The sequence below is a fragment of the Phalacrocorax aristotelis genome, chromosome 26 (assembly GCF_949628215.1).
Source record: "Phalacrocorax aristotelis chromosome 26, bGulAri2.1, whole genome shotgun sequence".
In the NCBI taxonomy this organism is placed as follows: domain Eukaryota; kingdom Metazoa; phylum Chordata; class Aves; order Suliformes; family Phalacrocoracidae; genus Phalacrocorax; species Phalacrocorax aristotelis.
This window is the reverse complement of record NC_134301.1, coordinates 2,891,003-2,905,652: the sequence shown is the minus strand read 5'-3', so window position 1 is coordinate 2,905,652 and position 14,650 is coordinate 2,891,003. Positions and strand designations below refer to the sequence as shown.

General features: G+C 61.2%; 2 protein-coding genes across 2 annotated transcripts in view; one reads left to right on the top strand and one right to left on the bottom strand.

The window, feature by feature from the left end:
- The window catches only part of ANKRD52 (ankyrin repeat domain 52), a 24,406-nt gene extending 19,424 nt beyond the window's left edge, over positions 1 to 4,982 (top strand). The window contains exon 28 of the mRNA XM_075075549.1: positions 162 to 4,982. Within this exon, the coding sequence (XP_074931650.1) occupies positions 162 to 406 (245 nt within the window). The 3' untranslated portion in view covers positions 407 to 4,982. The remainder of the gene's footprint in view (positions 1 to 161) is intronic.
- SLC39A5 (solute carrier family 39 member 5) lies at positions 4,479 to 14,650 on the bottom strand. Its single transcript, XM_075075525.1, is given in 20 exon segments — positions 4,479 to 6,085; positions 6,197 to 6,880; positions 7,056 to 10,872; positions 10,950 to 11,099; positions 11,102 to 11,142; positions 11,212 to 11,250; positions 11,253 to 11,294; positions 11,422 to 11,470; positions 11,472 to 11,614; positions 11,689 to 11,754; positions 11,835 to 11,885; positions 11,888 to 11,936; positions 11,939 to 11,968; positions 12,066 to 12,235; positions 12,788 to 12,962; positions 13,113 to 13,199; positions 13,202 to 13,293; positions 13,390 to 13,450; positions 13,452 to 13,805; positions 14,483 to 14,650. Coding segments are annotated over 18 exon segments (1,917 nt in total). The 3' UTR covers positions 4,479 to 6,085; positions 6,197 to 6,880; positions 7,056 to 10,722.

The following is a 14,650-nucleotide window of genomic DNA, read 5'->3' as shown; positions in this document are numbered from 1 at the left end:
GCAGTTGCAGGGATTGCCGGTGTCCAGAAGCAAGGTCTTTTGAGACAAAGACAAATAGGAGTCCTGGCCCCTCAGTGCAGAGGTGAAAGCTGTCCCAGTCAAAGCATTCCCCGGGGGAGGCGCCCGTCTGGGACGGTTCTTCACCCGCGGCTTTGTTCTAGGTCATACCCCAGCCTTGGCATGCGCCCCCAACAAGGACGTTGCCGACTGCCTGGCACTTATCCTCTCCACCATGAAGCCTTTCCCACCTAAAGACGCCATCAGCTCTTTCAGCTTCAACCTCCTCAAGAACTGCGGCATTGCAGCCAAAACCGCCGCCTGCGGGGCCCTGCCCAACGGCAGCACCTGCCCCTACAGCAAGGACCGGCACAATGCCATCGGCTTGGACGGCTGTTACTCGGAGTAGCTTAAACTATGGGTGACCTAATATCTTATTATATTTATTTAGAAATTCTATAAATATAGGGCACTTTAAAGGAGAACAAGACTGGGCAGGCCTTCTAGCATGGCCGGATAGGCCAAGAGTTCAGAGCTTCCTCTTCCCGCTGGATCGCCAGCGCGGTGCCAGAGCTGTTAATCGGTTTAATGAGCAGCTGGCAGTGCCGATCCCGCCCTCTGCCCTTACTCGATCTCCCCGTCAGCGCGTGCTCGCACCCCTCCGACGGCAGGGCAGGGGGCGGGTGCTGTGGGCTTAGGGCTTTGCCCAGCCGAGGCGAGGCAGGTGCCACCATCCGCTGGCCGGCAGATGGGAACGGGGCTTTTCCCCCAGCTTTTGGGGTTGGTTCCGGTGTTTGCCAGTGTCCCGCGCCAGCCTCCCGCCCTGCCTGGCCTCCGGGACGCCCCCGGGGCTGCCCCGAGGCCTCGCTCTGTCCGGCCGGGACGGGGAAGCCTGAACTCTTGGTGGGATGGGGTGGGTGGGAGTCTTTGGGAATTGGCTGGTCTTGCAAGCGCGGGGGTGGGTGTTAGCTCCTGGCCAAGTGCCACTGTAACTGCTCCTCTCTCGCAATCACTTCTTTCCTCACGCTCATCCTTCGATTCCAATACAAACACTTGAATCAAGATCTACTGTACCTGGGACACTAAAATATCCTTTTGGCAGCTGTCATTTATATGCAAAAACGGGTGCTGCTGCCCAACCCCGCGGTCGGCTGGCTGCGGATGCGCTGCTGGAGCCTCCCTCCCCACACCAGGCACTTTAGGGACTCTGTTGGTCGGGTGGGTTTTTTTTCTTGGCAAAATGTCGGATCCTAAGAAACGATTCTTTTTTGAATTTTCGTTCTCTGTTTTGCGTGGCCGTTCCCATGTGAGAGTCAGTGTTGCTTTTTTTTTTTTTAAAAAAGAAAAAGGTTATTTATAAAGAAACGAGCATTTACCTTTAAAAAAAAAAAAAACACAACAAAAACCATTAAAAAAAATTCTGAAAGTTTTAGCTTTTTAATAAGGAAAACAATGCACTTCGAAGTCCTTATTCACAACCCTAAGTAAGTCTGTGTTTATTTTTCTAATGCAGCATCTTCGCAGGTTTATTAGCGTGTGTGTATGTGGGATCATTGTTTTTTGTTTTGGGTTTTCTGTTTTTAATTTTAGAAATCATATTTATAATGCAGGTTTGAAGCATTCGAGAATGTTGCACTGTTTTTTTTTCCTTTGGTGTTTTTTTTTTTTTTTTTTTTTTTTTTTTTTTTTTTTTCCTTCTGAATTACTGTAACAGTATCACGTGCAAAAAACAATACTCTTTCTCCATATCACGAGTCTGTTCAAAGCCAAAGACTGGGATGCAGAGACCGAGAACGGGCTGACAGGGCAACAAGCATTTCGGGAACCATCTTCGCCCCCGACCTCCTTTCCCTCCGCAGCCTTGCCGAAAGCGGGGACCGCGGGGCTGGGGCCGGGGCTCGCGCCGGGGCCACCCCAGGGGCGTCCCGGGGTGGCCCCTCTGGGACGGCAGCGGGGAGAAGAGGATCCCTCTCTCCCACCGAGTCCTCGGTGGCCGCTCGCCTCCTCTTTGCCGGCAAGACTGCGACGGGACCGCGCAAGCCGTGCGCTGTAGCTCTTCTGCCCAGCGTTTCAGAGAGAAAAAGCATTTCTGTAACCAAAATAAGGTATTAACGTCTTTTTTTTTTTTTTTTTCATCTTTTTTTAAAATAGTTTCTAAATGAAGGTGGCTCCTGTTAGGTGGCATTTGTCGGGTTTAGGCTGTGGCGTGGAGCAGGCGCTGGAGCCGGCTGTTCCCGGGAGAGGCTCCCGGTGGGCGAGGGTGCCGCTGGCAGCCCGCGCGGAGGGGCCCCTCGCGCTGTTTCTTTCTTTTACCAAAGCCAAACTCTTAGAACCAAATATGAAGTCTCAGTCTTGGCCTTTGGGTGATAAGCACATTTTCTTCACGTTTCACATAGGCGTTTTTCCCAGAGGGGAGCGGGGTCGGGGACCTCCCGTCGCTCTTGCTCGGCACCAGCTCGCCGCCGGAGCTCGGCCTCCCTGCCCCGTCACCCACCCGCACTTCAGCAAAGCACTCGAGAAATTTGCCCTTGGTGAGATCTCGGAGCCGGAGCAGCGGTCAGCCCTGGTCCTCGGAGGGCTCTGGCCCCCGGGCGGTGGGGGCCGGCTGCTTCTCACGGGCCGGGCTCCCCTGGCTGCTCCGGAGGCATCTCCCCTTTTTGGACCACGCGCCCCCTCCACCCCACCGGCGGCGCGGCGGCGGCTTGCTGCGCCGGCGGGTCCCCTCCTTCGGTGCCAGCGTAGGATCGTGTCCCCGGCTGATTGTGTCTCCCCCTCCCCGCTCCCCCCAACCCTCTAGCTTGAAAGAAAGTGTTAATCTTTCTGCACCGAATACCTCAGTTCGGAACCAGAATAAACTCGCGAAACTTGAATAAAAAGATCCTTTTTGAAGATCCTTTTCAGTATTCTACAGAGGAGAACTGGAAAAAGAGACTTGTTTACATTGCTGTCGAGTCCGCACTTGCCTCTTGCAGCTCTTTCCCTTTCTGGGAGGAATTTAGGCATCACTTTATCTCTTCTCGCTGCTGGCCCTCACCCTCCCCGCAGGGCAGGAAAATGGGTCCAAAGTCCTGAGCCGTCGTCTTCAAGGGCTAAAGTACTTTTCCAGGCACACGGAGGGGCTGAGCCGCCCCTGGCCTTGGCTCCCGGCCCCGGCACGGGCAGCGATTCCCGGGGTCAGAGACGGGTTCGAACCCCGGAGCCGTGGTGGCTCCGGCCTCTCGAGCGATGCTCCGGCTCTCCCGAGGTCGGCTGGGGAAAGCTCAGAGACACCAGCAGAGCCGTGCCCGCCGTGGGAGGGACGTGGCCCTGGTCCCCGATGCCGTGTGGCTTTAGCATCGCTGATGGGGGACGGGACTCCGGCACCGTTTCACTTGAACATGGCTTTTTCCTGTAGCCAGGGTGAGAGCGTTCCTTAGAGCACATGGAGAATGCTGCTTTTCCTTCACCCCCCTTATTTTTTGGAGTATTATTGTGGTTTTCAGTTTCTTTGTTTAGAGAAGAAAACTGATCTCTCTCTTGGCCGTGTTTCTGTGCTACGACGTGTTACCTTCCGCTCAACATGACGACTAAAACTATGACGAGACAATCAATGTGATCTCTGTAAGGGCTTCTCCATTTCTTCTCTGCAGCACCATGCTTTAGATGTGTGCGTTCTCTGCTCTTAGCGAGGATCTTTTTCTCCCTTCCCCGTGTGTCTTATTAAAAATAATAATAATAATGATGGAGGGAAACGAGGTTTCAGCAGCGCATCCATGGTCTGGGAGCACATGGGAGGAAACACGGGGTGGGGTGGGAATGGGGGCGTGCGGCCAGTTTCCTTGCGGGTACCAGTCTTGTTCTCCTTTAACGCTGTATTGTATACATTTGACAGCACAGCTTGACAATTTAAGTAATAATCAAAGTGTTTGGTAATAATGCATTATTTTGCTAAACGAGATTTGTGATGGTTTCCCTAGTGCATTGTAAAGAGGGATGGAGGGAAACTTCCGCTGCCCTTCCTGCTCCCTCCCCAGCCCCTCGGGGGGCGGCGGGCGGGGGCTCCCCCAAATCTCCCTCCCCGCGGACCTTTATGCCAAAGTTGGACCATTCCCGCTTAGCGTCCTGTCCGGCGCCCGGCACCCGCTTGGCGTAGCTCTCGCCAAGCAGCGTCTTTTTCGGCTTCCCCCCGCGATGCTACTTAAATCTCTTGGTTTCGAATACGCAGGCACCGGATCGCCCGCCCCCTCTGCTGCCCCGACCCCCCGGAAAAGGAAGTTTCTCTCCGCCCCTTGGTCCAAAGCACTTGCTTCAAGTAATAAGCACTTTTGTTAAAGCATGAGTCTGGATTCCCTTTAGCATCCCATGGGATAGAGAGCAGCAAGAGCGGAAGGGATAAGAGAGTGTCTTTGGTTTTATTTTTTCATTTTTAATTTTAAAGAAAAAAAAAAAAAAAGTTTGTTTCTAGGGAATGAATGGACAAAGGGAAGTTGTGTTTTGAGAGGAGAAAAAAAAAAAAAAAAAAAAAAACAAAACAGCACAAATACATTTCAACTCAAAAGGTGTATTTGCACTGCCATTGCTAGAGAAAGGGGCTGCCAGCCCTGCGGCCCCGCTGAGCCATATAAACTGCTGACAAACACTGAATGTAACGTCCTTGCAGGGGGCAGCCCGGGGAGGCTGGGATTGGCTTTATTCTCGACGGGCGCCTCAATGAAATTCAAAAATAACCTAACGACGATGAGAATCTGGTTGGTGTTTCTCGGTTGTTGCTGTTCCCGAGCTGCAGGCAATTTGAAACTTCTTTTTTCCTTTAGGAAATCGTTTTTCCCCCTTCCCGTCCCCTCTCCCCCCTCCGCCCCGTCCCTGCCCCGGACGGAGCGAGGAGCTCCCTCGACCAAAAGCGAGATGCAGACGAGTAGTTCCCGGCCCCGCCGACCACAGCCCAGGGCTGGAATCCGGCAGATATAAAAGTAGCACTAAAAACAAAGCAAAAACTACCCACCCCACCCCCCAAAAAAAAAAAAAAAAAAAAAGGAAGAAGTTGTTTTTTATTGGTTGTTTGTTTTGAACACTCAGAGTGTGGTAGCGATTCTGTAGGTACCGCGGCCCTGCCAGGGTCCCCCGGCCGCGGGGCGCCGTGTTAGTGAGAAACAAGCGAAAAACCAAAACAAAGAACAAACCACAAAGACCCAAGAAACAATCTTTTTCTTTGATTTTATTCTGTTGTTTGGTAGGGCGAGGGGACGGGCCCGGGGAGCTGCCCCCGCTCCCTCCCAGCTCCAGCCCGAGGGTCCCCGCGTCCCCCCGCCTGCCACAGGGACCACAAACGGGGGGACCTGGGCGTCCCCCAGGCGGCAATGTCGGGGTCGGACCCGTGCAGACCGTCAGCCCACGCTCACCTTTGCCTTCAGTAAGAAACCAAAGGAAAAACCAACCCCTTCCATTCGAGATACTGGCACGGACACGCGGATTCTTTGCTTTGGGGGTTGTTTGTTCTTTTTTTTTTTTTTTCTTTTTCTTTCCGCCTTTTCTTTGTTTCTTTGTTTTTCTCCAAGGACGCGAGGAGCTGTTCAAACCTCTTCTCCTGGCTGAATTTTTCTGGGCTCAGCAGTGCTGGGTGCGTTTGAAAGGAGAAAAAAAAAAAAACAACAACAAAAAAAAACCCAACAAAGCCGAGACTCGGCCGAAGCGTCGGCGGGAGCTTCGGAGCGGGCAGGCGGAGGGTAACGTATGCACGAGGCGAGGGACCTGCCGGGAGCTCGTGGAGGGGGAGCGGTGGCTCTCTAGTTAAACTAAAACTCCTCAGAGTCACGGCGTTGAGGCTGGAACGGGACGGAGTCAGAGCCCCCGAGGGGCGGGGTGGGGAAGGGGGATGCGTCTCGAAGGACTCGAAGGCATCTGTAGCAAGCTCTGTGTCTTTACAATATCCTATGTGTAAATGCTGCACCTCTGTATATTATGCACATAAACATTTCTTTGAATAAGATAGGACAGACCTCATCACCAGTCAGGTATAAACGACTCTTCCTCTTCTGTGTCTCGGTGTTCTGGCGTGCGTGTGCGTGCAAGCGGTTCGTGTGCGGGTCCGTGTGTCTGGGCGTTGTCCGAGCTTCCCGTGCAGGGGAGAAGGAGGGAAAAAAAGAGGAAAATAGCCTTACTCGACCCAGTCGTATCGATATTGTTCATCAACTTGAAAATAATAAAGTAAATGCATGGAAACCTCTAGCTGAGCCACGGCGCGTGACCGTGGGTGTGATGTTTCCGAGGTCCAGGGTCCGAGCGTCTCGCGCTGCGCGGCCCGAAGCTCTCGGTCCCGCTGGGGTTTCTCCTTCAGCTGCGGAGGGTGGGCGGCTGCTGCCTCGCGCGCCTGGCCCTTCCTCCTGTCCTTGCTTTTCCTGAGGCCGTAGGGAGCGAATTCCTCACGGCTTGACCAAAACTGCCGTTTCTTTGGTGCTCTGCACTTAGTTTCCAGGGGTCGTTGTTGGTTCTCGGAGCCCCGAGGTGCTGCGGTCCACGCGTGCTGCTCTGCCCGCCCCGGCCAGCACTGTCCGTCTGTCCGCAGACCCGCCGCCAGCTTCCTCGACCCGGGAGTGAGCCCTTCCAAGCTCTGCCTCCAGTGAAGGACGTGGATGGAGTCACCAGTCGAGTTAGTCCGAGCCAGATAAAACGCGGTGGCTGCCCTCCCTGGGAGGAGAGGCCGGGGAGCGGGGGGGGCCGGAGGAGGCGTGAGGGGTCCCAGCCCCGCTGCGGGACGTGGCCGGGGGTCCCGGCGGGTGGGTGGTATTCGGGCGCTTTGATGCCAGCAGCGTCGTTCCGTTCCTGAATTTTGCACTATGAAACGTGGCCAGTTTGGGGGGTGGGGGTGGGGAGGGGGCGCGCTGCCGGGCTCCTGCCTGCGAGAGACCTGGGGAGTTTGACAAAAAGGAAAGTCAGAGATGCCGTAGGCTGGTCGTGGGTGGCGTGGAGGGTCCCGACGTGCTGGGGCTGCGGTGTGGGGAGCTTGGAGGGCATTAAGACAAACCCAGAGCCTGTCCTAAGTGCTGGACTTGACAACATTTTTCCTACTTGAAGGTACTAACCGAAATAGCTGCTTTCTTCAACCTGTTCTGCCCCTGCTGCGCACCGGAGGTGGGCTGGGGGCTGGCGGGGGGGTGCTGTGCAGGGGCTGGCTGCGGCTGTGAGGGGAGCGGTGCTCGGAGCCGGTCCTTGTCCCTCTGAGCCCCAAAAAGCTTTCGCGTCCCGTCAGGCACCGCTTAGCCCTTACCAGCGTCTGGCTCCGGTTGCGGGGACGAGAGGTGGGGTGGGCGGAGGAAGGCGTAGAGCAAAACCTGCAGCCCAGCTGGTTCTGTAAGAGGATGGAGCCTGAATTTCAGCCCTCCAGCAGGCAGGGCCTTGCCTGGGGTCACCCCTTTGCCTGTGCCCCCAGCCAGACCCCGTGGCGGCCGTGCTGCTCCGCGGCCGGTGGGCACACGCGTCCTGAAGCGACCTGCTACAGCCGTTGCGGTGGGCAGCAAGGGCTCGAAAATTGCACTGAAATTGTTACGTCCCAGTTCCTCCTCCTCCTCCAACAGATCTGAATTTCTCTTTGAGCCCTCAGTTCTTCCCAGCAGCCCGAGTCCCCTCTCCTGAGCGCCCAAAACCCCCCGAGACTCCCGTCCCCAGCTACGAGAGCCGGCCCCAGGCCAGAGCCTCTCCCTGCAGATCTCCAGCTCCGTCCCAGCGCAGCAGAGTAGGGACTGGGCCGGGAGCTGCCAGACCTGCAGCGGAGGGTCCGGCCGGGCTTCGTGATGCTTCCCTGCCCTTTCCAAACCTGTTGGTGTCCGGGACATCTCATTAAAAGTTGCAGGCGTCGGGCTGGATTCCGTCGCGGGCTGGGATTCAGCGTGAGCTTGGAGCAGCAAGGTGTGAGCTGGCGTTTGGGCAGGGCTGGGTGTTAAGAAACAGTGTCTGTCTGCAGGGAGGATGCGGTACTGCGGCCAGAGGCTGGGAGCGTGGGCAGGGGAGCGTGTGGGTCCGTATGTCCGTGGGCAGGGGCGTGCTCCGTCTCAGCAGGCTGCTCTCTTAGCTTTAAAGATCTCTGTGTCCTCTAAGAGCCCTTTCAAAGTCCTTTTAAAGTCGTTTGGTAGGTTCCTCCCTTTTCCTTCCTGATACACGTGGAAGGGAGTTTACCGAGTTTTGCTTCATTTCTCACCCGTCCTGCGTCAGGGAAGCACAGGTTGGTAACGAAGGGCTCGGACCCCCTCCGCGCCGCAGCGGCTCTCCTGCTGGGCGACCCGCCGCCTTTCGGACCGTCCCGCCGGCCGGTCCGGGTTTGACACCCGGTAGCATCCCTGGGACCGTATCTCAGTGGTCTCTTGCCGCACCACTGCTGCCCCGGGACACGGCGGCGGCTCCTCTGCCCATCGCTCGTTCCCTCGCGCGCGTTCGGTGTGGGGGACGTCTGTGGGACGGGCAGGGGTCTCGGGCAGCTCCCTGTCCAGCTGCAGATGTGCCAAACGCGGGGCAGCCGGCGCTGGTGCTTGGCGGAGCCGCTCCCCGAAGCGATCGGCACCCAGCTGCCCTTGCGGGGGCTGAAGCTCACCCTCGCTCCCCTGCGGGGCCGGGGCAGCTGCGGGGACGTTCGCCGGCCTGCGGCACGACCGTCCCCTCGGCTGCCCCGGGGCTGGCCGGACCCTGAGCCTTGGACACCCCGGTCCCTGGTGATGGATTTTTAGCTGTTTCGGACCTTTGCAGGGAGCGACGTTCCCTGGGGGAAGGGCCGGAGCCGGTTACCCTCCCAGCTCTGTCTGCTCTGAGCACCCTGAGCCCTCAGGCTTCACCGGTGCCCCGGTGCAAGACCAGCCCAGGCGCAGGGTCCCCCCAGCACCCCGTTTGCCGCGCGCTGGGCTGGGCCCAGGCAGGAGCTGCCCGTGCCGTGGGAAGAGCCAACATGGGATGGGAGCGTCTCTGTAGGCTCGTTCGTGGGGTGGTTAGATAACGAAGAGTTGCTTTAATTTGTGTCTTCTCTGCACTGTTCACACCTACCTCTGGCAATAACCGGGCTGGGGCGCAGACCTGGGGAAAACGCTTTCGCGCCGCCCGGACCCGCAGCCTCGGCGCTGGACCGAGGCGGTGGCGCGTGTCGCGAGCGCAGGCACGGCCGGGCTCTGCCCGCGACGGGCCGGGGGAGAGCGGCCCTGAGCGAGCCCCCGCGCGCCGGCCCCGCGCGCCCCTGTGTAGCAGCTGCTTCGTCTCCTCCGAAGGTATTTTTACTTTAACTCCCCGGCTTCGTTCCCCTCCAGTGCACTGAAACGTGGAACCTGCTGAGCAAAAACCAGCGTGCGGCCGTGCTGTTGTTCGTCGGCGGCAGGGCCTTAACTGGCAGTCGTTCTTGCTGGGGACTTTAACGTGGATGCCTTTGTACTTGGGCAGGGAGGGAGAGGCGAGCGTGTCGGCTCGAGGGGTCGGTGCCCGAGCGTCCCCGCAGCAAGCGCCGTCGGCACCATCCCTGTCCGAGACCCAGCAGAGGCAGGGTCTGTGCTCCGTCCCGTGGCGCCCGCGGTGCAGATCCCGCTGCCGCAGCGTTGGTGGTTCAGGCGTTTCCCTCCCCTCTGTAGGTGCTTCTTCCTTCAACCACTGGTTCAAAGCACAAGCACGTGGCCGGCTGGGCGAGGAGGGCTCCGCTCCTGGGGGCGCAGGGGCTCCCAGCCCCTCGCCCCCCCGCGCACCTGCCCCGTGGAGACCCACCGCGAGTAGGGTAGAGTTTTGATGTGCAATTTAAAAATAGAAAAAAAAAAAAAAAAAAAAAAGTATGAAATCTCCCCGGGGCCGTCACGGCGGCCTCGAGGTGCCGGGTGCCTTGGTGGGCAAACTGAGCCATGTCCCCCTGAGCTTGCTGGTTTCTCGCCCTTCTCCTGAGAGCAGGCGCCCCAGAGAGCCCCGAAATCAGTCCCGACCAGCGAAGCACTTGTCTCTGGGTGGAGGAAATTGGAGTGAGCAAAATCCCTTCGTGTCGTGCAAGGGAAACAGAAAGCCGTTCAACCCCCTCGTGGTTCTAGGGAGCGAATATGAGGTGATATGTAGGAGAAGGAAATCAGCCCAACAAGCCATCCGTCCCCGCAGCGCAGATGCTATCCTGTCGGCCTCCTCCTTTACCCCCGCCTGAGCCTAGTGAGCGGTTACTTTTGTCTCGAATGTTCCATATATGTATTTTCAGAAATCCTGCATCACTTTCGGGGAGGGAGGGGGGAAAAGGAACTGAAAAGAAATTAAAAAAATAAAAAGGTAAAAAAAAAATAGAAAAAAGCATTCAGACTTGATCTATTTTATACAATGTAAGCTGCGACCAAGTCCTGTTATTCATATTGTGGCTTTGAATCAATTATGTTTATTAAAATGCTATTGCTTCTATGTCCTGTCGTCCTTTCTCCGCTAATGGCTGGTCCAGGGGGAGCGGGAAGGAGGAACGCGCTCGACCTCGCCCCCGGAGCCGGGCGTGCGAGCACCCCACTGCCGTCCCAGTCCCCCGGGAGAGGAGCCAGGGCAGTGAGGGGACCCCACGTCCCCCTCCCCGCGGGGCTGGGGGGGCTGCGCAGAGCTGAGCCACGGAGCCTCCCGGGGACGGCGGGTGCTCCTGGGGATCTCACGAGGAGGGGGGAGAGTCCTGGGGGCACGTTTGGGGCTCCCAGTTTGGCCGCCGCGGGCTCCGGCCATGGTTCCCTGCTCTGGTCGGCGGCGGGAGCGAGCGGGGCTGAGCCCCGGGGCTGCTCAGGGCTGCAGCCAGGCGCGGACGTGTCCCTCGGCGAGGGCGATGCCCAGCATGATGCCGCTGCCCAGCAGGAACCCCACGTTCTGCAGGAGGAAGCGGCCCCAGGTGCCCTCGCCGGGGCCCTCGGCGCCCCGCAGCACCTCGGGGAGCTGGGGCAGAGCGGGGGGCTCAGCAGGGCTGGTGCGAGACCCAGCCCCGCGGCCGCCCCCTCCAGCTGCCCCCTTACCATGTCGGCCAGGGCCACGTAGAGGAAGATGCCGGCGGTGGCGGTAAGGATCCAGGGGGTGAGGTGGGACGCGCTCTGCCCCACGGCCGCCCCCGCTGCTGCCCCCAGGCAGGAGAGCAGGGCTGAGAGCAGGTTGAGGAGCAGGACGGTGTGCGGGGGGCCGTGCCCGCCCGCAGCAGCACCGCGAGGTCAACTGCGGCAAGAGGAGGGTGGGTGGTGGGGGGCGACGGGGGGTGCCACGGCTGGGCAGGGGGGCAGGCACCTACCCAGCTCGTGGGCAGCTCGTGGCAGAGCACGGCAGCGCCGTGCTGAGGCCGCTGGAGAGGCTGTGGGAGAAGGCAGCACCTGCGGGAAAGAGGGTCCTTCGCCCCAGACCTGCACGGACCCTGTGCCCCGATGCACCGTGCACCCCTGTCCCCGTGCACCCCTTGTCCCCCTGTCACGCCCCCCCCGTGCCCCCCCCTGCCCTCACCAATGGCCAGCCCGTCCGTCAGGTTGTGGATCCCGTCCCCCAGCACCACCCATCCAGACAATGTCAGTGGCCCCGGGGCTGGGGGGCAGCGCAGGGCCGTGGGAGTGTCCGTGGGAGGAGTGTCCGTGGGGGTGTCCCTGGGGCTTGAGCTCCAGCTCTGGCTCCGGTGCCGTCAGGTGTCGCAGCTCAGCCCCTGCGGTGGTAGACACGCGGGGTGGGTGCCAGGGCCGGGGGCCACAGGCGCTGCAGGGTGTGAGGGGGTCTTACCTCCTTGTGATGGTGGGAGGACCCCCGTGGCCATGTCAGGGGTCTCTTCCAGGGAGCGTCCCTGGGGAAGACAGAGGCATTGCGTGCAAAGCTGGCCCTGGTGGCAGCCCCACACCCTCCCTGGTGCCCGCAGCTCTCACCGAGGCCTCCCCGGCTCTGCCGCAGCATCCCCAGGAGCAGCTCCACCAGGAAGAGCAGTAGATGCCCCCCAGCACCGCCAGCCCCTGCAGCACCGCAGCCCCTGGCCTCCACCGGTGTCCTCCTGGTGCTTCCCCTGGGCCTGGACACGGGTGTCCCGGTGGCTCAGGGGACCTGGGTACCCCGGTCCCCCCGGGTGCTCCATCCCACCTCTGGCCCACCGGGGGCGGGGTACCTACGTGGGGCCAGAGATGGAGCAGGGCATCCCCGCAGAGCGTCCCCACGGCCAGCGCCACCAGGAAGGCCAGCAGCGAGCGGAAGAAGCTGCGGCTCAGCAGCGGGACGAGGACGACGGCCAGGGCGGAGGGCAGGCTGACGAAGGTGACAGCCAGGAGCCCCCAGCCCAGCGCTGTGGGGTGGAGATGAGATGGGCACAGCCGGGCAGGAGGGTGCAGGACCCAGAGATGGGGATGCAGGATGGGGGGGGGTGGTGTCCTTGGGGATGCAGGGATGGGGACCCTTGGGACCAGGACTGTGGGTGATGGGAACCTGGGGATGTGGGATGTGGGAGGGGGACACTCGGGGATGCAAGGATGGGGTGGCAGCGACTGGGGACCAGACACTGGAGGGATCCAGGGATGGCGATGAAGGGACGGGGACCAGGGGAGCTGAGGAGCCAGGGATGAGGATGCAGGGACAGGGTCTACAGCATCCAGCTGATGGGGACTGGGGACTTAGGGTGCAGGAAGAGGTGGCCATGGGACCAGGCAGCGGGGGAAGCCAGGGATGGTGCTACAAAGACAGGGGGTGTGGGGACCAGATGCTGGGGTACTGGGGATGCAGCGATGTGAGACCTGGGGACCGGCTGATGGGGACCTGGGGGTGGGGCTGCAGGGACAGGGGACCCAGGGACAGGTGACCCGGGACTGGGGGCCAGGGAGGGGCCCTGGGTTGGGGTTACCTGGCCACAGGGCCCCCCCCGGGGGAGGCAGCGTCACCTCATCGCTGTGCTGGATGCAGACACGGCTGTCGATCTGGTAGAGCAGGGCCGGGCAGAGGAGGGTGAACTGCTCCGGCGTCAGCTGCGACACCGAGTCCAGCCCAAAATTCACCAGCAGCTGGGTGACGTTGAGGCACTGCGAGGGGTGGTGGTGAGGGGTGTTGGGGTGCCGGGGCCCCGGGTCCTGCTGGGGGAATGAGGAGCTGCCGGGGGCTCCCCAGGGGCTCCAGTGCGTGGCAGTGGAGCAGGACATCACGACCCCCCCCCCCCCCCCAGCCCCACTCACATCATCGTGCGGGTGGTCGGCGCTGGAGTGCTCCAAGCCCAGCACCCTCCCCAGCAAGCTCAGGCCGGGCTGGTCCTGCCGAGGGGTGTGGGGACGCCCCGCGGCTCCCAGGGGTGGCCCAGCACCGGGGGGCTCGGTGGGCACCGGCTTCGTCCAGCTTTTTGTCTGGGAGGGCTGGGGGCTGAGGGAGGCGAGTGCGGATGAGCCCCCGCATGGCACCGGTTGCAGGGGGGTGAGCGGCCCCCCCCCCGGGAGCGGGCAAGGGGACGGCCGGTACCTGGGGGCGCGGGTGGGCAGCGGGGCGCTGGGTGCTGGGTCCCCGCCGTGCTCCCAGACGGAGGTGCCAGTGCCGGTGCTTCTCCTCCTGCACCTCCAGCAGGTCGAGGTGGCTGACGTGGCCGTGTCCCAGCTCCTCGTGCTGGATCTGCACCACCTGCACGCGGCCCAGCCCCAGGCTGCCCAGCAGCCGCGCCAGCCCCTCGAAGGGCAGCGTCCCGTTGGCCCGTACTGCCCGAAGAGCTGCTGCAGGTAGTAGCCGTGCTCCTGCGCCGCGTCCTCCGGCAGCGGCCCCGGCTCCCCTGCGGCCCCCCGCAGCCCCCAGAGCCAGCAGCCCCAGGGCACCCAGGAGGAGCCCAGGGGGGCCCATGGGGCCAGATCCTGCCACCGGCGGGTGGGGGGGGGTCCCGGCGCGAGCTGGGGGGACAAGGGGGTGCTGGCGTGAGGGCAGCGGGAGCTGCCGTGTCCCCAGCCCTGTGGGGGCAGACCCGGTGGCCGTGGGGTGCCTCCCAGGACACGGGGGTCCCACCAAGCAACCCCCGTACACACCCTCCTGCCACCCGTCCGTCTGTCTGTCCACAGGGACGGCTGGAAAGCAACAGGTGGCACCAGGGTCACGGGCGCGGACACGTGTCCCTACATCAGGGACACCCACCGGGAAGCGAGGCCGTGGGCAGGGGGGGCGGGCAGGGCCTGGTGCCGTCCCTGTGCCCCCCGTGGGACTGGGCCCCCTACGGTGGGTGACGGGGGGATGTGGGGACAACGCTGGGGGGCACAGTGATGCTCGTCCTTGAGGGGAGTTTTGCAACTGGGGCAGCTTTTGTGTCGAAGTTAATGTTTCACCGGGCAGGAGATAATGGCAGTGGCACCCCCCCGGCAGGGCGCTTGCGCCTCCACCACCCCGCCGCCCGCGCCCCGCGACGCACCCACCCACAGCCCCACCTGGCGCAGCCGTGTGTCCCCCCCCACCCCAGCTCCCACCCCACTGCCAGGGACGCAGGAACAGCCCTGCACGGGGATGGGAAGCACCAAACAGTGGGTGGGACGGCGGGGATGGCCGTGGGGCCCATCCTCCCCCTCCACGTGGGACTTGCCGATGCCGTGGGGCTGGAAAAATCCCATGACTCCAGGAGCTGGTGCCCCACTGTCATCCCCACCACGGCGCGAGGTCCCGAGGATGCCCCCACCTTCACCAGAGCTGACCCCCTCCTGCCAAGGAGGGTCTCGCAGTCCCCGGCATCATCCAGTTCACGGGGCCCCAT